Consider the following 23,205-nt stretch of genomic DNA (forward strand, 5'->3'; position numbering starts at 1 on the left):
TTCAAAAGCAAAAACATATATTAAAGTTTTCCCCCGTCAGATATTTTCTAATTACAGAATCATGAACAACAAAAGAAAAAACAAAAACACAGAAAAACAATTAAAATAAATTTCCAAAAAGGTTTTGGAAGAGAACAGAAGAACATGGGCCTCGTATCTCGCTACAGATGAACAGAGTTGTTCTCATCCCGGCACTTAATTAGATTCCAGTGAGAAAAGTCTCCGTGTTTTATTGTTATTGTTGTTATTGTTGATGTGGAATTCTGAGGTTTCTTAATGAGACCATTCTCGCCCGATTAATTTATCTCCAGTCGTGTGTAAAGTGCAACAATTACACAATATCTTTAAAAAAAAGTGTCAAGCAAACATATTTGCATATTGCTAAAACATAATAACAATAAGACATAAAGTCAAGAAACAAACACCCTACAAGAGGGTCCTGAACACCGGTTGCCAGTCGTCAGAGTCGTTCTCAACACAGTGGTTTGATGCTTCTGGATGGCGGAAATAAGCTCAACACATGGAACTTTACTACAAGCTCGTCTATGCTTCTTTACTCTGTTTCGGTTGGTTTCGAGCCGCCGTTTTCTTTCAAATATAATGAATCTGAGGGAGCAGGGCAATTAGCATGTATTTAACCAGGCACCACCATGGCAACCAATTCATGTAGGATACAGTCTGTTTTAGAGGTGCAGCATAATGACAGAATAAAGCAAAAATATGAAAGAAAGCTAACGCAAATGTGACATTCTTGGTGAGATTTGCACATGTTGGAGGCAGGTTTGTGTGTTCAAGCCACAAAAATCGCTCAATGTCTGCAAAACAATACATTAATTGACTAATGTGGCAGGTTAAACCACCTACCAGCGCGACTAAATAGTGGAATAACTGCCTGCTGACACAGACATAAATACACAAATGAAGGAATTTTACTCAGTTTGGACACAGACAGGTGCTAACAGAAGCTAAGCTAGGCTAAGCTAAGCAAGCAGGAAAGCATTAGTGTCACTGATCATTTTTGTACATCACATTTACGTCCCGCACAGCCTTTAATCGGACGTGAGCAACATCTTTAGAGTCAGGCTACATGTGACTTTAGCTCCAACATTAGGATGATTTCATTGCTAGTATGAGCTTCATATCATATGCGACCCACAGTCGTGGTATATAAAGGAAAAGAAATCGACTTTTTCTTCTCGACTTTCATTAACAGGTTGTTGTAACAGGTTGTACTAATACGACTGTATCTGCGTGTCTATCATCTATTCTAGGGCTACTCTACTACAGTTTTATGTCCCTTTGTCTCATCCCTACGCCCACCGTTTGGTTACAAAAAGGATTGTTTGAGAAATTTACACAGTTAATGGTTTATTCAATGGGTTTAAAGGAAATAAATGACAATCTTTTACCAGTTTTTATCTGATTATCGCTGAAAAAACACTTTAACATGCCCCCCCACAGCAAATAATCAGAGATCAATAACTTAACTTTGGATATAAATGATACAAATTCAGGTTTTCTGAAGCAAATATTTTAGTTAACAAACTATCTATAAACTACGGTTTGCTCTAGCGAGACGTTTCTACTCTACTGTTACTCCAAGTTTGGCTGATTTGTTTTGTGTTTTCGGAGTCATAAAACACGGATATTAAAGTTAATCAAGTCAATTGGCCTCCGTTTGTCTTCCTTAATACTGTCGGACCTTTTGTTTGCACCGGACGGACGAAACCTCCCAAGAAAAGGTTCCGTGTGTCATCGTTCGGGTGGTTTGGAGAGATTGTCTGAACACTCTGAGAATTCAGATTTTATAACCTTCGAGGGTTAAAGATGGCTTTGATTTAAAACTACTCTAAGAGTTTCCTGCCCGCTATGATCACGACAATAATTTACCCTCTCCCACAAATCTACTCCGCATCCACACGGTAGAAAAATTCCAGTCTTTTGTTTTTAATGTTACAAAAAACATCATTAGCTTCCTTTTGTTTTTTCCTTCTAAATTTACAGTTTCGATGAGGTCGTATTAGCGCCTGATTTCTGGCTTTGTGTACTTTGATAGTGTGTTGTGTTGATAGTGTGTTGTGTTGATAGTGTGTTGTGTTGATAGTGTGTTGTGTTGCTCCTTCAGCCCCGAGTGCTCGAGGCTGTCAGGGGCGCGCACGTGTGTGCGTGCGTGTGTGTGTGTAGGAGTCGAGGGTTGCGTCACTCGGTGTTGTTGACGCTGTGGGCTGGTTGTCCAGGATCCTGGCTGTGTTCCGAGGAGGGAGTCGGGGTCCTCGGGAGCCCGGACGAGGGCGTGGGCGAGGCGGGAAGCTCCTCCGAGTCCGAGTTCTCCAGCGAGAAGTCGTCGACCAGAGCTCTGCGTCCACGCATGGAGAGCGGCAGAGGAGCGCGCCTGCAGGAGAGTCATGGTTAAAGTCACTCCGGTTTCAGCCCCCGACGACACGAGGACGTCCACCTGTCTCGCCACACACAACCCATAATGCAATGCTCTGGGTGGGAATGAACACAAGAATATCAGGAGGTGTGAAATGGTAAAGATTTATTCTTGGACAGCGTCAATAACATGCGATGTTAAAACACAACCTTTCCCCCCAGTTGCAGATTCATATGACATTTGGAAATGTTTGCTTGTGTTTAATGAGTTGGCAACCAAAAAAAAATAAAATAAAAATCAACAAACAGTGATTTTACAGGAGATCAGCAGTAAAACAGCGAACGCGGCTTCACCTCAACTTTCCACCAGACGCACAAACACGAGCTAATCTGTGGCCATTTTGACGGGTGGAAAAAAAAAAACGGAATCGGGAAGCGGACGAGGGGCGGCGGGGGTCGTTTGGAAAATCGGGTGGAAATTTGGGGCGAACCTCCCGCTTCAATGCACATACACGTCACATTCCTGAACAAACAAACAAACAAACGAGCAGGGAACAAAGCAAACAGGAAGCAGCGGAGACGCCGTCACCTACTTATCTGTTCTCCAGTCAGGGACGCTGAGGGTTGTGGTGATGGAGACACACGTGCACGTGTTAGATGGACACAAAAGCATGCAAAAAAAAAAAAGGGGAGTGAAACAAATCATATCGTTAACGGATAGTTTAGATGAGACGACACGAATGTGAGGCGTGGACGCGCGCACGTGCGCTCCGCCGCGCGTGCTCGGCGTTACCTGAGCTGGTTGCGGAGCGTGGTGATCTCGCGCGTCATGCTCTGGCCGCTGTCGCTCAGCTCCTCCAGCTCCCTCTGCAGCTTCCTTCTCTGGGCGTTGGAGCGGGAGTTCTCCTCCTCCACCTCCTCCAGCTGCCTCTTCAGCTGCTTCAGACGCACCATCGACTTATCCAGCTGGGGGTGGGGTGGGGGGGGGGGGGGGGCAGGTGGAGGTGATGGGAGACACGAGCAGTTTAGAATAAGACGAGGGAACGGATATCGTTTGTAAAATCTGATTTTGGGAGGTGGGAGGGTGATACTGGAGGAATTAAGAGTCAGATTAAAGTGGGATTAAAACCCTGCCGCAGATGTGGGGTTTATGTCCGAGGGCCAAATGGACTCCACCTTCCCAGCGACCACAGATTTGGGGGAGGGATTAGGATTATCTTGGATGGAGCCTTGCTTAATGCTTCATTTTAGAACCATTTACAGCCCTACGTTGGTGCTGCGAGGCACAAATCAGAGCCGACCCGTTAAGTTACGCTAGCATGGCGGCGCCGGGACGCCTGTGTGCCCCCTGCTGGGTACCTGTTCTCTGTACTGGTCCGCGTGGCGTCTCTCGTCCTCAGATTGCATCAATGCCTCCTTCAGTTTCTTCTCTGCCTTTCGCACCAGTTTGTTGGCAATAGCTCGTTCCCTGAAATGGAGACGGTGCAAGTTCAACGACTTGCCGCACAAATTCATGATTCTGGATTTATGATGCACCTTTTTAACCTCAAGCGTCGGATGTAAAGTTGTAAAGTTCTTACTGTCTTTCCTGCTCCAGTTGTTCCTCCATTGACTCAATCTTGGCCTCCAGGGCGGCGACGCTGAGCTTGTGTTTGCCCCTCACCACTCCCTCCAGATCTGTCAGGCGGGTCTTCAGCTCCTTGTTCTGCTTCTCCAACTGGTCCCGGGCAGCCTCTGCTTTCTGGGCCAAGGTTCTCTCTCCCTGCAGCTGCACCGCCAGAGTCTCCATCTGCACCACAGACGCAGCAACAGTCACCGCCGCGTCGGCTTGGCCGTCCCAGCGCACGTGCGCCATCGCGGCTGTCGTACCTGCAGAGCGTTCTTCCGTAGCCTCTCTGACATCAGTTCGGAGTTGCTCTGCTCCTCCTCCAGCTCCTCCTCCAGCTGGCCAACGCGCGCCTCCAACCTCCTCTTCTCCTCAGACAGCGCCGTCCTGGTAACGAGCGATCGTCAGCGACCAACGCGCGCGCGGTTTTAAAAGTGCCTCCGTGGCTGAGCGATACGTACTTCCCAGAGCTGCTGTTGACCATCTCATCCGCCAGCTCGTCCCTCTCCTGCTGCGCCTGTCTCTTCTGCCTCTCGGATACGGCCAGCTCCTGCACAGACGTGGGGGGACAGTCAGGACCGGTCCCACCGGGTTAGAAGCGTCGCCTCGCTGCTGCTTCAGCACGAACCTCAGACAAGTGCAGCACTTCTGCCTCCAGCGTCTGCATCTTCTTCTCGCCGTCTTTGGACTGTGCGATAATCTCCTCGCGGGACAATTTGGTGTCGTCCAGCTCGCGCAGAATTTCTTTCATTTGGCCCTGCGGCGGGTGGTTTTGTTGTTAATACAAATGCCGTTGAGAGGTAAAGGGAAGAGGTGTGGAAGCGTCAGCGTACCTGGAGCCGCCGCAGCTGCTTCATGGCCTCTTCTTTTCCACGGCTGGCTGTTTCCAGCTGTGCCTCCGATTCCTGCAGCTCTGCATCCAGCTGCTTCCTGGATGACATGGCCTGAGAGCGCTGACTCCTCTCTTCCTCCAGCTGGATCTCCAACTCCCTCACCTTGGATTTGAAAGGGAATTGAATTTGACTGAGTGGGAGGGTTCTAAAAATGGCACCTGTGGCTCCCTCTCTACCTGTTTGCTCAGTGCTCTCCTCTTCTCCTCCCCCTTCTCTTCAGCAGTGCTAATCTCCCTCTCGAACTGAGCCTTCAGCGCCTGCAGGGTGACCTCCAGCCTCAGCCTGGAGTTCTCCGCCTCCGACAGCTCCTCCTCCAGCTCCTGTGTCTGAACTCGCAGATTCTGAGCTTCTGTTTCTAAGGTCCGGCAGTTCCGCTCCAGTTCGTGGACCTGAACCAACAGGAGAGACGCTGAGCGCCTGTGGTCTGACATGAATAAGAGAAGAGGCTCCGTCTGAGGAGTCTTACATTCTTGCCCACATCATCCTGCTGGTTCACAAGCTGTTCCATTTCCAGGCGGAGCTGCTTGTTGACCCTCTCTAACTCGTCCCTTTGGTCCTGGACATCCTACACACACAAGACAAACAGGCTCAGGATGGTTAAGAAATGCATTCAATTTAAGGATCAAATTGTGACAGTGTTATATAATTGATTAATCAAAAGTAGTCTCACTCAAGAGTGACCGAAAAGATGCAGCTGCAGAAATCCATTTGTCTCTTCTCCGTGGGTCTGTTACTCACATGACCATGGCGACCAAAATCAGTGTGAAGAGTCCTGTCTTTACCTGCAGGGCTCGGGAAAGCGCGAGGTATTTGGTCTCCTTCTCTCGGCTGTCGGCTTCGGCTCGGTCTCGCTCCTCGGCCAGCCGCGTGCTCACCGCCTTCTCCTCTGCCAAACACTGAGGGCGGAGGTGCAGACAAAGCTCTTTCCAGTCACACACATTTCTGACATCATGAGTGTGAAAGTAAAGTGGTGAGGTTCGGACCTGGTCGAATTTCTTCTGCCTCTTCTCCAGGGCCACGCAGTTCTGCCGCTCCCTCTGCAGGGCGAGCGTCAAGTCCTCGATCTCCTCCCTCAGTCGCTCCCTCTGCCGCTCCACTCGCTCCTTCTCCTCCTCCTTCTGTCGCTCCTTCTCGACGGCGCTGTCCAGCTCTCTCTGGAGTTTCCTACGCATCTCCTCCCCGGTCTCCACGGCACTGTTGACCTCCTCCGACTGCTTGCGTAGCTCAGCCAGCTGCGGGGAAGCAGCGGCACAGACACTGAGGACCAGAACCACTGACGGCTTTGAGGGACACTTCTCTTTAACTCACCTGCTGGCTAAGAGTCTGGATCTGCCGAGACAACTCTTTGCTTCTCTCCTCCTCTTCTTCAAGCCTTTCCATCAGTCCATTCTTCTCCTCCTCCAGCGCTCGCACCCGAGTGGCCAGAGTCATCTTTTGTCGGGTTTCATCCTGCAGCGATTCCTGAGGACAGAGGAGAGAAGTGTGAGTGTGGACGCTCCTCACCTCTCGCAGAGTTCCCCCAGTACTTGCTGTCTTTCGTCTATAAATGTCCTACATGTGTCTCATTCCAACATATAAAACCCAGTCTTGGGGTGTGTTTTATTTGTTACCTTGGCATCGTTCAGCTGACTCTCCAGACTGTTGACCTCTTTGGAGAAGCGAAGGGATTTTGTCTCAGAGGAGGACAAAGTGCTGGAAACAGTCTCGATCTCCGACTAACGAAAACGACAAAAGACAGGTATCGGACCAAAAATCCCTTCTGAAGGGAACCCTGATTTTATTCTGGGTATGAAACTGTGTTGTGATGTATCAGCACCTGCAGCTTCTGCACCCGTTCCTCCCTGTCCTCCCTCTCTCTGTCGGCCTGAGCCAGTCGGGCGCTGAGCTCCTGCAGCTGACTCTCAGCCCTCTTGCGGCCTCTCTCGCTCTCCATCCGACCTGTCTGCAGGCTCTTCAGTTCGGATGTCAGGTTCTGCCTCTCTTCCTCCAACAGGGCTTTGGCTTTTTCCAGCGACTGGCGTGCCTGAAGGATTTGATTTATTTCTTATTTTTTCTGAAAAGTCCCTTAAAATTGAATCTCTCATTCAACAGAGACCTGGTCAACATAGCACTCATCATACATGACAGCGGCAGAAGAGTAAAATAGAGCATAACAAGCCAGATAGAGATCCTACAACGGATGAGCGCCCAAATAAAACTCAATTAAAGACAAGCAATTGCAGAACATCCAGTAATTTGTAGGATAATCTGAAGGTTGTTTCATGACCAGGGTGGAAGATATGGAAAGGCTGATTTGCCTGTCCTGTGAGGACCTTGGAGGCCTGGAAGGGCTGCCATCTAGTGGAGCATCAGAACTGTTAAAGGTAGTTGGCAGCAAACATTGATGGGGAGGGAACCAGCCCAGTAAAAACGTGCGTGTTGCTCAATGACACCAGGTCACAGAGTGCACACAGAATCATAGAACGTGTTCTGGACTGAGTCAAGGCGTCCTTCCGGTAGTTTATGTCCCCCATATGATCCACAACGCTGATAATGGACACGACACGAGACAGTCTGTTTACGTCAAGCTTCATATATGACTTTTTACTTCACGTGACTGTTTCGTGTTTCTTCTTTGATTCCTTGGCCAGTTTACTGTGGTGACTATATAAATGTCCACTGAATGAATGTGTTTCTTACCCTCTTGCTATTGTCCAACTGTTCCTGCAGACCATCTATGGCAGCGCTGTGTTTGAGCCTCATCTCTGACAGCTGCGCCTCATGGTGACGTGTCTCTTCCTCAACACACCTCTGGAGATCATGAAGCTCTGTCTCCCTTCGAGACCTGTTTCAGTAAACGTGGATTAGTCAGCGATCGTTCCATTTTCACTCTGATCTTCAGCTTTCGCGACGTCACGGACCTTAGCTCCTGCTGGGCGGCCGTCGTGTCCAGCGTGTCCTCCAGCTCAGTTTTCAAAGCCTCCAGCTCCTCACTCATGTCGCGCTTCTGTTTCTCCGCCCTGTCTTTTGACAAGCGTTCATTCTCCACTTCCTCCTTGAGTTCGGACACCTGGGACAAAGCCTCCTTGAGTGCTCGCTGTGCTTCTGCGCGACGGGCCCCTTCCTCCTCCAAGCTGCGACGAACCCACCGGGACAGAGCAGTGAGGGTTATCGGCATCTGCGACCGCCTGTTATCTGTGTTCTGTCTGCTTGATTCTCACCGGCCCTGCAATGTGGTGATTTCCTTCTCCTTCTGAGCCAGACTGCCCCTCAGATCAGCAAGCACCATGCCCAGGTCTGACAGCTGGTCCTGGGCATCCACGGCCTCGTTCTCCATCTTCCTTTTCCATTTCTCCTGCTCCAGGCGACTCTGCTCCTCCCGCTTTAGACGTTCTGAGCACAAATATGCAAGTTCAACACTTCATACATACAAATGCAGATCCTCTGTGAACGATTGGTAACCGTAAACAGAATCAGTCTAAGACGTATGTACAGACAAATTTGAGAAGGCAAATTGTGCAGTAATAAAGTAAATTCAAAAGGAGCTGCACATGGAAATGCAGTGTGACTTGTCAGGTGAAGGGGAAGTTAGGAAAATTACCCTCTAGGTCAGCAATAATGGCCTCTTGCTTGTTCTTAAGTTTATTCAGACTTTTGGATTTCTCCTCTTCTTCTGTGAGTTGATCCGTCACCTCGCTCAGACGCTCCTCAAAGTTTTTCTTCTCCTGCTCCAAGAAATACATTAGAACACAGCCGTAATACATAAGAATCACTCTTCATCTGGCTTGGTGTGATATTATGCTGTGACGTGACTTCCAGGCACGTGAATAATGTCACCTTGCTAAGTCGGTCCCTTTGTTCAACAGCATTCATCAGGTCAGTTTCCAGGCTCTTAACTTTGGTGTCTAACGTAACCTTCTCCAGCAGGAGGCGCTGCCGAGCACTCTCCTCCTCTTCCAATTGCTCTTCCAGGTCCTGATGAGGGGTGAAGAATTCATCACAGAGAAACTGAAGTTGTTGGTATTTCAATATATTTCCTCTACATGTGATCAAGCAGTTTATGGTGAAGTCAGATTTAGTTCTGGTTCCCCTTATATCATAATAAACTTAATCTGTAACCATGATGTTGTAAAACTACTCTACATGTGACAAATTGTGAATTACCATGACATAAACTTGGCGTTTTAAAATACCTGGACGATCTGCTGTATCTTCTTCCTCTCGTTGTTCAGCTGCACTCCTCTCTCCTCCTCTTCCTCCAGTCGCGTCTCCAGCTCACTGATCACTTCCTCCAGCTCCTGTTTGCGACTGGCCAGCCTGGCCCTCATGTCCTCTGCCTCTGCTAACAGCTCCGCTTCCGTCTGCAGCTGATCCGCCAGCACCGCCTTCTCCTCCAGCAGCTACGGCGGTACAAACCCAGAGATGAGCCACGGCAGAGGGGTGCAGGGGCAGCGGAATCAGGGCGGCGGCCATGTTTACCTGAACATGCTTCTTTTCCAGCTCTGTGTAGTTCACCTCTACTTGGTTGAGATTCTCCTTGGCTTTCAGCAGCTGGCTTTCCCTCACCTGGATCTCCTCATCTTGCCGCGTCACCTGAAGCAGGGGCTTCACCTGGGAGGTACAGATCAAGGGCAAACTTTAAACAAGGCATTCTTTTCACGTGCAGACGATTTATCTTAAACAATCACACAATTACATAGGAAATTGGAATTTCACACAGTACCTTAGTGAAGAGCCGCCACCATTGCCAGTTCCGCAATTTGAGGTAGGCAGCACAGTTCCTCTGCATCACCCTCAGGGCACTTAGCTGCTGCTGCCTCTTCATAAAGGCTCTGAGAAGTACAAAAACTCTTTATGGGTATTTGCCTCTTAATCATAGCACCATTAACATTTTAGGGTGAATATGATCATCAAATACCACCATAGGATGACAAATGACAGTTAATCTCTCTGCTAAGATGTCCTGATAGTCGTCTTACTTGCGGGCGAGGTAACCTCTAGAGATGCTCTGGAACCGTATGATCGTGTCAGTAATCTTTAAATCTCTCTCTTCTTCGAGATGAGCCAGGACTCCTGCGCGGAAGAAGACTTTGCTTTGACCCACTCTGAACAGGTTGTGATCCAGCTCCAAAGCTTTGATCTAAACAGAGACACAACATTCACTTCAGGAAAAAAAGATTCCAACATTTTGTGTGTATTTTGCAGCTCTGGAGAACTTCTAACCATCAGCTCCGATGCTTGTTTGCCATCCATGAAGGTTCGAGGAATCGCATTGGGAGTTAGGATCTCGTATCTGAGGATCAAGTAAATGTCTAATCAAAGGCAAGAAAGAGGCAGAGACAGCAGATGTTCTTGACAGTCTGGGATGGACACCTTTGTCTGAATTCTTGGAAGGGGACGCGGTTCGGGAAGCCTTGTCGGCAGATACGGATCCCTTCCAAAACACCATTACACCTCAGCTGGTCCAAAACCAGATGGGGAGCCAGTTTACCCGCCTGGGGGGAACAGGAGGACGGACTTTTATGAATGGCAGAGAGATATCTTTATTCCGGTCTTGCATTCATGTCCTATTTAAGGGAAATGTTTCCATAATTGTATCTTTTGGCTCATCTACCCGCTTCTCGTGGTTCGGGATTATGCAGCGGAGGAAGTTGGGGTTGGTGTTCCTCAGTGTGGCCATCAGTTTGGTGAGAGACTCCTTGTAAAGTTGTCCGACAGTTCTGAACATTCCCTTCTTTGTCTTCAGACCTCCTGCTCCGAATGTGACCGGCCCGCTGCTGTCTCCTGATGACACCTGGTCCAGACCCACAATCCTGTCCACTGGAGGAAACGGAGGGTCAGGTCAGCATTCGCTCTCTGCTCCTGTCAGAGCACTATTGCCTCACATCTGCTCTCAAGTCTCTGAACAGATACTATCAGATGGCGTACAGTAGACTTGGCGTTTATAGGAACCAGTAAGAGATACACAAAGAGGCCAACTACAATGGAAGAGCCTTGCAGACAAAGCTTGAACGTGTCTGAACAGGCAGGACTACAGGGCTAGTTCGCTGCCCGTCTCTCTAAAATAATCAAGCACGGATTTATTCCCACGCACAAAAGTCAACAAACTCTGGGGTGACATAATCAGAGAACGTTATCTAGTAAATCTGCTTTCTACGGCCAGGAAATCCATCTGATAATATATTAAGTATTATATCGGATCAGAGCGACAGCCTGAACATTTGACCTAAGGTGTAACACATATACAAGATCTTCACATACTGTAATCGGGCCGTTACCTAGCACTGATGTTCAAATTGCTATTCAAATATTGTGAGTGTATATCAATATCTAGCCTCTCTAGAAGCCTGCCTGGTTTTCATCTCATAAGGCACTATTGTGCACCACAACTCTGATGTGACCCCGAAGTTTTGAAATCTAAAGCATGCTGCTACCATTAGAAGCCTAATTCTATTAAAAATAAGGGAGAGATTCCTGTAGCAGGAAAGAAAGTCGCTGTTACACAAGCACAATGCTGAGTACCAGTGCAAATGTGGTAAAACACTCAAAGTTGGAGCACAGCAGCAACATTTAAAGCATGAAGAATAACTCACAGGGAATAGAAAGCCACACAAAAACAGCAGACATAATAAAAAAACTAGGAAGACACAACAAAACTGACAATATCAGTCGAGATGGGAGACAAGAACTTCAAGCTTTGTCAACACTAATACCTTCATACTTAATGTCTGATGCCCACACTCATCTTTAGTTTTTTGGAACCTAAAAATGGAGACATTTGCTGTCTTCTTGCTGTCTCCACTTTCAGAGAGCAGATTTCTCAAGGCTAAAAACATCATTGTGGACAGTGGTCGCTTGTGTTGTAAAGCTAGTGTATTAGTGAAGACGTAGCACTCAGTGGGACACTCTGAGGAGGAGACACCTACTGTCGGAGCCACTGGCCTGTAGCGTGGCATAGGAGTCAAAGAAGTAGACGCGAGGAAGCGTTTGAATATCTGAGGCAGGAAGGAGGGCGGTGCAGATGAGGAGAGGTAAGTACCAAATTAGCGGAGAGGCAGGAAAAAAGGCACAGAGGGATAGAGTGAGCAGAGCAAGCAAACAGAGGAGAGAACAAGAAGAGACACGGAGAGAGTGTAACAGAGTGACAGAGAAAGAGAAGAGAGAGAGAACCAGTTAGTACTTGTTCCAGCTGACGGTTTTTTATTTAAACGGCTGGAATCTTGTTAGAAACACACGCAAGTGTGATGAAATTTCTCCTTATCGGGTTGAAATGATTATTAAAGTGTTTCGGAGAATTCAATCAGATTAAAATCAGACCTACCTTCCTTCCAAAGTTCTGAAACAAAATGATCAGATGACTGGTGGAGAAGAGAAGCCACGTTATCGTTCAGTGGATCCATGTTCTTCACCAGCCAGTCGTCTGCCTTATAATCCACCTGTGGGACGGGACGGAGGACATTTTTACAAACTGTTGCCGGTGAGACGGACGGAGAGCTGAAAGTGAGCGCACACCTTGCCAGCATAGTGGATGATAGAGAAATCTACTTCCCCGCGTGGCTGTTTTGATCGGAAGAACTTTGGATGGCTGCCTTGTTCCGCAGAGAGCTTCTCTACAAATGAGCGGTCCGTTGCCCGGGGAAACCAGCACTCCTCGTCCAGCAGGGCCAGAACACCAGGGGGGTGAGCCTGATGGGGAATAGGAGAGCTGAGACTGTTGTGCACATTTCTCATTCATTGCTTTATACATCATGCAGCGTAAATATTTTTGGTCTTTGTAAAAAAATGAAAGATGGAAAATTAAAACTTTTTTTTTAACATACGGATTTTTCAATGAGGTCAATGCAGGGCTGCAAATCCAGGCCAAAGTCAATAAAATTCCACTCGATTCCCTCCCGCTGGTACTCCTCCTGCTCCAGGATGAACATGGTGTGGTTGAAGAGCTGCTGCAGCTTCTCGTTGGTGTAGTTGATGCACAGCTGCTCAAAAGAGTTTAACTGGAAGGAGAGAAAAGCAGGGATTTTAGTAGATTTAGGTCTCTTTAAATCCTAGATTTCACATGTATGAATCTAGTTTACTTATTGCTGAAATCAAAATCATTTAACCTGAAAGTGTTTGAAATGTCTTATATTTAATAAAAATTGAGAAAAATCTCTCCTGATAATTTGGGATCTTCTTGAACTTTAATATACCTGTCGTAATATAATAATGTTTTCATGCATCCCTTTCTGCAGCGCTACCATCGCAGGAACCAACCTGGAAGATTTCAAACCCAGCGATATCCAGGATTCCAATGAAGGAGGCTCCTTGTCTTTGTCTGCGGTCCAGAGCTCTGTTGATCCTGTGAACCAGCCATCGGAACAGACGCTCGTATGTGGCCTTGGCCAGCGCCTCAACGGCAAAGTCAGCCTACAGGAAAGGACGCGCAGTCCATAAAAACTGTCTGCAGAAACCCACCCGGCCTGATGCCTTAAAACCGTACCTGCTCTTTGGTCTGGGCCTTCTGCACATACTCTCGACCCACTTTAATCCTGGGAGTGAGGATGGCGCGGGTGAACTCCAGCACGTTGATGCCGAGCAGATGGCACAGTTTCTGAGCAGCTGTGTTATCAGGCATGGACGCCTGGTCGTGGTGCTTCTCCTTCATAAAGGAAATGTTCCCAAACTGGAGCACAGCAGAGATCACTTTAAGCATGGCTGCCGAGAAAGAGAGGGAAACATGCATCAGGGTGGGCTGTGCGCACAGAAGAATGAGCCCCTCTGTGCTTCCTTTACATATGTTCTCTTCTGGCGTGAAGCCCATGATTGCCATGGAGTCCATGGTCTGGGTGAAGTTCTCTGAATCGCTCTGACCAGGAACAGGGATGGACCCACAGGTGAGAAAGCGATACTCATCAACACTTCCTAAGAGCAGCTCCTCTAAAAACCAAAAGACAAAAAAAACCCCATTTAGTTGTTACAGTTTAGAATGAACTACATTAACTGTGATTTTACTGTCGCACCCTTCAACTCCTCAGACGTTCCACACAACATCTGGTAGAAGACGTGGAACGTCCGCTCATCTTTAGCCTGCCGGATGGCTCGGGACTTTTCAAGGAGGTCTGTTTTTTTTAGAGTCATGGCCTTTTATGGATAAAACTTAAACGTAATCCCGACTTTTCTGGGTCTGTTTCTCACCTTTGTCACATCTCGACGTTACAACCAACCAAAAGGGTCAAAATAAAGGCGTTTGATTCTGTCCACAAATGGAGAGTAAATAAATGTTGTGGGTGTGTTGAGGCGATGTAAAAGGATACAGGTCTCGATGTTGGCACCGACGATGTACCCCGCCACGTCAAAATTGATGCGGATGAATTTACCCTGAGGAATAAGAAACACATTTTATGAATATGGTCACCGTGGAGATGGTGGGAACGATGGTGTCTGTTCATACAAATCTGGAGGAGTTGTCGTTCTTGACGGTCTTTGCGTTGCCAAAGGCCTCCAGTATGGGGTTGGCCTGCAGCAGCTGTTTCTCCAGCTCGCCCTGACAAATGTGAGATTTGAGTGAGTTTCACAGAATTACAAAGTTTACAGCCTCAGTAAAATTGATCAAAAATGCCCTTTTGACCTCGTGGAGCAGAGCTGTACTAGATTAGCAGCTGTAGCTTAAATATCTACAGTAGGTACTGTACCTACAGCAGTGACCATAGGAGCACCATGCTACGGTGTGATGGGTGTATAATTCATATCTGATGGCAAATGGTGCCTTTAAGAGAATAAACCAGTTGAAAAGAGCCAAATCAGGACCAGTTTTACAAGGAGGAGAGTCAGAAGCTGCAAACATTACATATTATGGCTAATTCAGCAAGAATCCAGCTGTTTGTTAACAGGTCATTAGTAGTGTGATGCTGAAGCTTTAGGTAGAGAATATACTGTAAAAACTGGCAAAAACTGATGGAAAACACACACACAAACTCATGCTCACGCACAGGGCAAGGTGAATGCTTCTGAGGAGGTTTTCCACCTCTTCAGCATAAAAACTTCTACAGGTGAGGAAACAAACTGAGGCATTTCTAAAGTCAATGAAAGGCTAAAATAAAAACCCAAATTAACTCAATAATTTCATACTCACAAACTGCATATGCTGATGAGATGTGGAAAATAAAAAGTTAAACAGTGGAACAGATGGATGCACAGACATGGAATGAACAAAAAAAAGGACAGTTTAGACAAAAAATAACAACAAACACAAAAAAAAACACAAAATTACAAAGTCAAATATAGTATGACAGAACATGAGTGTGATGAGGAGCTGCATCAGTGTTTCAGCTGGAGACGACGCTACTCTGATGGTTAATCAGCACCATCGCTGGGTTCAGTAAACAGGAAATAGGACAGGAGGAAAGCACAGTCCAAACCGTCAGGATGGAGCGAACTCACCCTGTTTGCCAAAGTGCTGCCCCTCGTTAGAGACCTAGAGCCATCCATCTAAAGGGGGAGGCGAGGGGAGAGAATGGGGGGGAAACAAGTGCAGGCAGGAAGGAAGGTGAAGACAAACAGAGAAAACGCAGGAAAGAACTGGTGAAACCAAAGCACACCTCAATAGCGGTAAGACTGAACCCATCGGGTCGATGTAAATCTACGTTTCGAGGGTTGTTTAGCAAAGAGACGCCGAGTACAGAACCGCAGGAAAGTCACGGCAAAAGGGGGTTTGAGTGAAAGGACGGCGCTTCCTTTTTAGGTTAGGGGACTGATTGCTCCCTAATGTCTGTGTGTGTTTGGTGTCACATACCTGTATGGCGTCCTTGTTCCTGCCAAGAGTGCTGCCCTTGTGGGAGGAGGCAACATGAGCCAAATACTGGATGACTTTCTTTGTGTTTTCTGTTTTTCCAGCCCCAGACTCGCCTCTGGGAAACACAGAAAGAGACCCAAAAATGCAAATCCCAATCTCTATTCTGAACTTCATTTACATGAAGGAATTCAACAGGAAGGAGTGCATGCAGGGAGTGTCTAAACATACATTTATGATGCAGGTGCATATATAGAGCGGGTACAGACGGCAGGTGTCTGCATTGTTACTTTTGGAGAAGAACAAAGAGATTTGAGTAAAAATAGATGCTGAAGAGGATCTAAAAGAATAAGATGCCTCGTCCCAAATGATCCGGATGGGCTTAAAATGGCAAATCCGTGACAATGACAGGAAGAGTCTGGCAGGAAGACGCGATGACAGGCGAGACGGACGGACGGCGGTAACAAACAAGACAAGACGTCACATTCGTGAGGCACTTCTTGGAGTTTGTACCCTAATCCTGTGTATGAAGTGTTCAAAAAGACCCACAAAGAACATCACTGATGTATCCTGAGCCCTGCAACACACCAGGAGCATTGATGTTCCGTCTGGGCTCCAACACGATGTGTACTGTTCTGACTCCAAAGTCCTCCGAACAAATACGAGCGTTTACCGTTAGAGTGAACTTAAATATGATGAACTTTAGAGTAGCCTACAGATAGGTCATGAGTGGCGAGCAGTGAACTACATGTGACTAAACGTAGCTTTGCTTCCAGCTTACCTCCCCTGTCCACCAGATTTGAGCCTAATAAAATCAACCGTGCTCTATCAGCTTCTGGAGATGCTGAAGCCTCTCGTTCCTCCGTGGACCCGGGCTGCTCAACCTCAGTCACTCCTTTTGACTCATGGAGACATTGGGTTGGCAGATGGCTTTGGATGGATTATTTCCACGGTTTTCCTGCCATTCCTGTTTATTTTCCCACTGCTTTCTACACTTCTGTGACCACTTTTTATGCCACATAGATAATGTCTGGCTTGTGTCGTGCATCAGCCACGTCACAGGGGTATCTTAGCAACACTGACATTTAGTTGGTCATTCTCGTGGCAACAGTGACACAGCAACATAAGAATGTCCCATTGGTCGACAGGGGGCAGCCCTAAGCCCAACACATTATCCGGTACAGGAAGTGGGGCACGAAGAGAAAATAAAATATCCTCTAAATTCGCAAAATAAAAATATCCCATCTTTACGATTAGTTTCAACTGTGCAGAAGGGACCTGCGCTTTCAAAATATATCTGTATGGAAACAATAAGCCGAATACGCAACAAATAAGTGAAAATAAAGTGCGACAGACAAACGAGGAGAGCGCGAAATCGTTCTGTATTATGGGGACCAGCCTCAACGCACACCAAACACACATCCTAAAATAAGATACTCACGTGCAGAGGATGGCCTGATCCTCCCTGTCTGTGGAAAAACATGAAACAACAAATAAGTGACTGATTGCACTGGACGTGTTCTTGCGAGATCACAACTCTCTTTAAACGTTGACGCTAAATATGACGCGCCTCAAAATAACACGCTGACGTTCACAAGTGTGTGTGAGTGCAGCTTCTTCTGACCCCGTCTGGCTTGTGTTACACTGTGTCACAACCCAAAAAAGGGACAGATGCCTCAGGAGGACGATTGCGGTTGATCTTTCGCCGGCCGTGTGACGGACGTCAGCCACTGCTTAGCACAGATGACCAGCTAAACCGGTCTCTCTGGCCCGTCAAGCCACTTGACACAGGTGTCCGATGTGTGTCGATTAGTTTCATTCACATTTTAAAAATTCCCACATGCTCACACTAAAAGAATTCATTCTGGTCCTACGAGTTCATTCAGTGTGGTACCACCCCTACCTGTATAACGTCCTCAGAGATGGGTGTGGGGTGGCTCATACACAGCCACGGATCCACGGCTGTCGTTTCCTATTGTGTCAGGAAAACACCCCGAGGCGGAGCCGCTGCCCAAGCCACCATTAACCGCTTTAAAATGCTAAGAATTCTTGTGTGTTTTGTCTCACGAAGTCGACAGGATGCAAAAATGCCGGCCCGCATTGTTGATTTTACGATGGTACAAATCATCGCAGTGCTCCGTAATTATGAAATACCCCGCAAACTTTTAGGGAGTGTCACAACCATAAATCCTTGTTGCATCAACTAGGCTGTTTTCACTTTTAAGGCATTTGATCATCAACCACGGTTTGAGAGAGCACCACACCCTTACAAGAAGTCCGCAGAGGGCTGACTGACTGGACAAAGATCACAGTGGGGGGGGGGGCAGCGCTGTTTTCCAGGCCAGTGGCGCTGATAGCAAGTGTATGGGCGAGCTCTAGTGTCAGGCTCAGCTATGGGTAAGAGGTCAGAGATAGTGGAGAGTACCTTGCAACATGCTCCGATAGGCAGCTTCTGATATGGCGTAGATGTGAGGGGGCATTTCGTGGCGTTTCTTGCCCCTGTACATCTCCACGATGGACTCTGTGTAGACGGGCAGGTTCTTGTAAGGGTTCACTACCACGCAGAACAGCCCCGAATACGTCTGGGAAATTGTACACAACAGAGGGTTATATTTGATAGTAAACGCATGAGAATATGATAAAGGTAAGTCCATTAATTCTCATCGATATCCTTGTTCTTATCATCTACGTGAACATAAAACTGTGGGTTTCAATTTCAGTCACGCACACTGTAAATGTTGGCGGCTTTACTCCGATTTAGGAACTAAATCTCTTAAAGCAGCTCACGAAAGACACTTAACTGAACTTTCAGTGAGCTGTCAGTTACGCTGATTTTTGATTTGCACGTATGCAGAAGAGAACTCACTCTCAACATCAACAGCAGCCGATTGCTAAGACTCACTATGGTTTAAATACCACGTTAAACACTTAATAATAATCGTGTGCAACATGCTTATTACATGTCAGTCCTGGCGATCTAAGGCTGCTCACGTTTTCTTCTAAAGTAAATGGAGATGCTTCCAACTACCACTAAACACACACACACACACACCAAGGTAAACTGAGTCCTCACTCTTATCACCCTGTGTCTATTACAAGGACACGCCAGAGAAGCAAACTGCTAACATGTTCATGCAAGCAGCACTACAGTCTGAACTTGCACGCATGTGGACATCGGTGAGTCTGTCCCACTGACTATTTGCTCTCTTTCTGTTGGGAAGCCTCACATAGATCAAGCCGGAGTAGTATCTCTCTCTCAGGTTGTGCAGCACCGAGGCCTCGTTCAGGCAGGTGAGGTCAGCCATGTCTTCCACTTTACTGAAGCGTGGGGGGTTCATCCTCTGCACCTCCTCCCTGGACAATGTGACGCGCCTCTGGCTGTCTGTCAGCTCAACCTCCACCTCATCGCCGCGCTCCTCCCGGATACTGGCCGACTGGGGGCAGAAGGAGGATGAGGATGGATTAAGACAGGCCGAGAGATGGGGGCAGTGCATCAGAAAATGCTTTGGTGAAATCCTGCAGTAAACATCGACACGGATGATTCCAGCACCAGCATCCGTATTACGCATCCCAAAAAACCAACTGGATTTTACAAAAAATTAGCAACAGAGCTCCTAAAATGTATTCAGTGCAATTGCAATGACTATTACGCAGCTTGTTACAGGTTTTCCACCTTCAAGGATGCAACTTCCTAATTGTGAGTAAAACGAAAGTTATTCTACAGCTCTGTCAAAGTTAAATATTAAGCTTACATTATGCTGTATAACAGAGGCAATATAAACGGATCTGAATCAAATTAACTTAAGCGTTAGGTGATAATGCTGAGAAAAAGCAATGCTTTGCTTCTGCAGCTCTCAAATCAAATACTCACACACCTTCAGAAAAGACTTAAAAATATGTTTTTTCAGACTCACTTTCTGTGAGCGTCAGACTGTGTGTGGTCATTGTACTTGGCAGCAGCTAAAAATAGATGGATATGGAACACAGACAAGAGGAGAAGGAGAGACTTGTCCCACGAGTGGTCTCATGCTTTTCAGACAGGAAGTACAGGACCAAGTCACATGACTCTGCTTTATTGTTGGTGCTTTGTAAAACATTCAAAATATGTGTGTTTTCCTGAGCGTGTGAATACATTAGTCACAGAGTGGACAGCAAGCTCATAAAACGAGACTCTCTGAATGTGTCCAGTCATTCTCAGATCATGAGTGTAAAATGAAGTCAGTGTCTCTCAGCTGCTTCTTTAGCATATGAGGGATGAAACAGAGCCTTGTTGTGTCCCGAGGTCGCCATGCAGCCAGCAGCAGAGAGAGAAAGACTCAGAAATATGGCACATCATACAATAACAACCAGTCATAAGGCTTAAATGTGACAGAAGCTATAGGCCATGGGATGGGAGAAACTGGAAGGAACAGGAAAATCATACAGAGTATGTGTACATACAGAGATGTACAGCTTTGCCTCACCTATTTTACACACCTTCAGTCAAAGACATGCATTCGGAGCTAATTATTTACCTGAGAGTTTACACCTAGATAATGTAAAATGGAATGTGAGGACAGGTTGTAAAAAAGGGCTCGTTAAAGCCCTTTAAGATAGCTTAATTGGATGTGATTGCTTGTCAGAAACAGAGGGCATTTCGCATGTGAGCGGCTCCTGCTGGCTCACCTCAAAGCCGTGCTTCTCTGAGGGCACCCACACCAGCCTCTTTGCTGCCCAGTCGGCCTGGCTGGCGGCGGAGAACGACGAATTGGAGGCGGGCGAACCGGGTCCCACCCCCGAATACAGGAAGCGGGTGACATCGTTGGCACCGCCCCCTGTGGCCTTGGACATGGTTCTGCTGGCAAAAGGAGACACAGGCAGACATCGGACGCAGGAATTAGCCCGGACTTTTCAATCAGAAGCTTCGTCTTGGACGGGAATCAAAAGTAGAGCGCTGCAGATGACGGAGAAAAATGATGGACGGACAAACTGATCGCGTGCAGGGTGCACGCACGTGAGGGGAGACCAGCGTTAGCGTGGAGGCAGAGTAACGGGTCAGGGATGGCCTATATTAACGACACAGCAAATCAAGAAGAGACCGGAGAGGGGTGGAGGGGGGAGGACAGAGAGATGGAGGGTGGAGGAAGAGCAAGGCGCATCGTTTGATTGAGTAAACTGACACGACATTCCGGGGATGAAGGAAAAGGGAGGGAGGAATATTCCAGCGCGCCAGCTCAGCTGAGAGAAACTGGAGTGGCACCGGGCGCTGGACGCAGCCATGCTAAAGCGCTCCTTTGCATTCCTGAGTAAGACGTGGTGACAGCAGATAAACGTGGTTTCTCCTCTGGATGACGGAGCCAAACTCCAATCGGCGCGGCTCTGGCGCTGCCGCATGATGTTCGCAGATTTGTTTTGACAAGCATGAAACCGCTGGAGTGACTGTGCCTGAAGTTCTCTTAGAGGGGGGAAAACGTCCACTGAGGTTCACAGGAAAGTCCTAGATCAGAGGAGCGACACCCTCGAACCTGGTAATTCTCTATGATGACAGATTTACTGGCTGACTGAAGCTCTGGCTCTTAAACAGGGTTCCACATTTATTATGATGATCAATTTGGGGTTTTATAGAGTCGACACACGTGCCTTTTATGAAGTCACGAAGAAAAGTCAGTACAAACGTCACCTTCCACCTGACAGCTGAGCTATTGTGTTGGCCTCTCTGTGTATACTGAGTGTTAGGCGTCTCCATGTCTCAACAGGTATGTGATCTGGCCTGATTCCTGCAACGCATCACAGCCGTAGTTGTTTTTTTTTGGTCTGCTGCTTCTGTTAATGCAAAAACCTGGTCCCTAACCCCACCTTACCCATTCCTGTCACTCCATTACAACTGTGGGTGGAATGAGACACACCCTGCCACTCAGTAGGGAAATATGCGTTTCTCCATATTAAAATAGATGACACAATGCCATGAATGACTTCTCTTCGCCGAATAAGCACTTTTTTAAATGGGACATTTGTTTCCCCTTTTTAAGTAGATTAATTTAATTGAGAAATTCCCTGTCAAAAAAGAAATGTGTGAATAACTAATGAATCAACATCCACAGTAATGAGTGAGTGAGGCCGATATGTGCTTTAAAAGTCCGACCTGTATGCACGTACGAGCAGTTTGGCTCCACAATGTACTGGCACTAAAGACAGACATTTAAAACACAGGTTTCATCTTCTAAGGCTGAAGAATCACATTTTTCCAGCTCAGACAGAGGATTTATGCTGAAGACCACAAAGATGCTGCTGGTGGCAATCAGAGCCAATTGGTCCGTTAAAGAAAACACACACACACACACACACACACACACACAGACACACTGAGCCCTGACAGGTTGTCGCATTACACTGCAGCAGCTGGAGTTCCCAAACCTCACTGTTCCCCTCCACCATAGCAACACCGGGAACACGGCCTGCAGCCCGCAGACAATGCATGCAGCTACAGCTGAGGTCATTCACTGCGGGGGGTCTTGTGATCTATCTACGTCAGCCCTATCTGTCTTATTAATGTGCGGGAGCGTGCGTGCGCTATAAATGGGTGGAGAGTCAGACACATGACTAATGGAATAAATAGGTGATTAGTTGATTATGCGGGAACGAAGAACAGAAGCCACGATGTTTCATCCTTTGGCACAGAAACTGGCCACCACACCTTCCAGATCAAACACGTCCAACCACGTCGGCTGCAGCCTTTAATTGTCAAACGCGCACGGATGGAAGTGGCGGCCGGCGAACCGAGTCGTTTCCACCGGGAATAATAGGTAGATGTGGCGGCCGGCACAAAGGTGGAACGGGGCTGCTATCGACTGACTCTGGGTGGAAACCATTCACAAACCGACCATTAGACAGTTCAGGCCAACAACATGTAAGATTATCTTGAAAGACGTATGCAGATCATACCATTAGCGGCGCCCCTGTCTGTACCAACGCTTTAATTATTATTTTATAGCGGCGTTTGGAGCAAACTAGCGCGGTTAGCCGGTGACACCTAGATATGACACGTTCGGGATATTAAATTGTTTCCGGCGAGATGGATTAAAGTACTGTAAATCTCTCACCTTCGGGCTCGGTTCTCGGTCGTGAATAAGGCGTCGCGGAGAGAAGAAGCGGGGCGAGGCTGTTTCTCGGGTATTTTCCTCCCTGGTAGGTGTGTAGCTTACCGCATATGCGGCTTTTATCATCGCACCGCTCCTCTCCAGCCGCACTCGCAGTCCACGGTGGGAATGAAACAGTCGGAGCAGAAAGGGCAGCGGAACGGCTTCAGCACCGGAGACCGACTTCCTGGTAGGCGGCCAATCACATTCAACGCGAGGCCATTTAATCGCGACTCTAGTCCAGTAAAAACCTACAACCGGACCTTAGACCCGCCTCATGAATGCGACGGGAATCCGACGCCCCAGAGCTGGCATGAGACAAGTGCGGCGACAAATGGCGTTGAGGATCAGCCAATAGGAAGAGGCGAAGGGCGGCGCTAGCTGTGAGTGACAGGGGAAGGAGCCAATGGGAGGGCGGCAGCAGGTGCCTGCGCGGCGCTCTCGCGGTAAAGTTGAGAGATTTGCGCGCCC

At 47.6% G+C, this 23,205-nt stretch overlaps 1 protein-coding gene across 8 annotated transcripts; it reads right to left on the minus strand.

Annotated features, from left to right (window-relative positions):
* On the minus strand, positions 1-22,888 carry myh14 (myosin, heavy chain 14, non-muscle). 8 transcript variants are annotated; one of them, XM_029838593.1, is made up of 46 exons: positions 22,699-22,888; positions 20,285-20,453; positions 18,847-19,053; positions 18,045-18,201; positions 17,061-17,088; positions 15,623-15,737; positions 15,271-15,318; positions 14,963-14,974; positions 14,282-14,374; positions 14,145-14,208; positions 13,851-13,949; positions 13,624-13,767; positions 13,331-13,545; positions 13,105-13,257; positions 12,672-12,845; positions 12,364-12,537; positions 12,173-12,287; positions 11,778-11,846; positions 10,466-10,671; positions 10,225-10,346; positions 10,075-10,144; positions 9,831-9,991; positions 9,575-9,683; positions 9,331-9,462; positions 9,045-9,251; positions 8,689-8,826; positions 8,453-8,576; positions 8,073-8,244; positions 7,773-7,985; positions 7,552-7,696; positions 6,689-6,895; positions 6,483-6,587; positions 6,181-6,333; positions 5,856-6,104; positions 5,655-5,768; positions 5,339-5,437; positions 5,049-5,261; positions 4,813-4,974; positions 4,608-4,736; positions 4,441-4,529; positions 4,243-4,366; positions 3,954-4,162; positions 3,733-3,841; positions 3,167-3,339; positions 2,967-2,990; positions 1-2,392 (listed from the first exon to the last, which is right to left on the minus strand). In XM_029838593.1, exons 2-46 carry the CDS (start codon positions 20,447-20,449, stop codon positions 2,200-2,202), a joined length of 6,183 nt encoding a protein of 2,060 aa, XP_029694453.1. In that variant the 5' UTR covers positions 20,450-20,453; positions 22,699-22,888; the 3' UTR covers positions 1-2,199. The 8 variants fall into 8 exon arrangements, with proteins under 8 accessions (XP_029694453.1, XP_029694452.1, XP_029694456.1 ...); XM_029838592.1 differs by having other exon boundaries at positions 20,285-20,456; XM_029838596.1 differs by lacking the exon at positions 15,271-15,318 and having other exon boundaries at positions 20,285-20,456.
* Between the last annotated feature and the right edge of the window lie 317 nt (positions 22,889-23,205).

This window comes from Takifugu rubripes, chromosome 7, assembly GCF_901000725.2.
Source record: "Takifugu rubripes chromosome 7, fTakRub1.2, whole genome shotgun sequence".
Classification (NCBI taxonomy): domain Eukaryota; kingdom Metazoa; phylum Chordata; class Actinopteri; order Tetraodontiformes; family Tetraodontidae; genus Takifugu; species Takifugu rubripes.

Bases quoted from the DNA above. Each gene is read 5' to 3' on its own strand.
- myh14 (XM_029838593.1), bottom strand. From the start codon at position 20,449: ATGTCCAAGGCCACAGGGGGCGGTGCCAACGATGTCACCCGCTTCCTG. The intron at 15,738-17,060 runs GTGAGTATCTTA...TGTGTTTCCCAG, and splicing joins GATCAGGCCATCCTCTGCAC to AGGCGAGTCTGGGGCTGGAA. The intron at 15,319-15,622 runs GTATGTGACACC...CTCCCCCTTTAG, and splicing joins GGAACAAGGACGCCATACAG to ATGGATGGCTCTAGGTCTCT.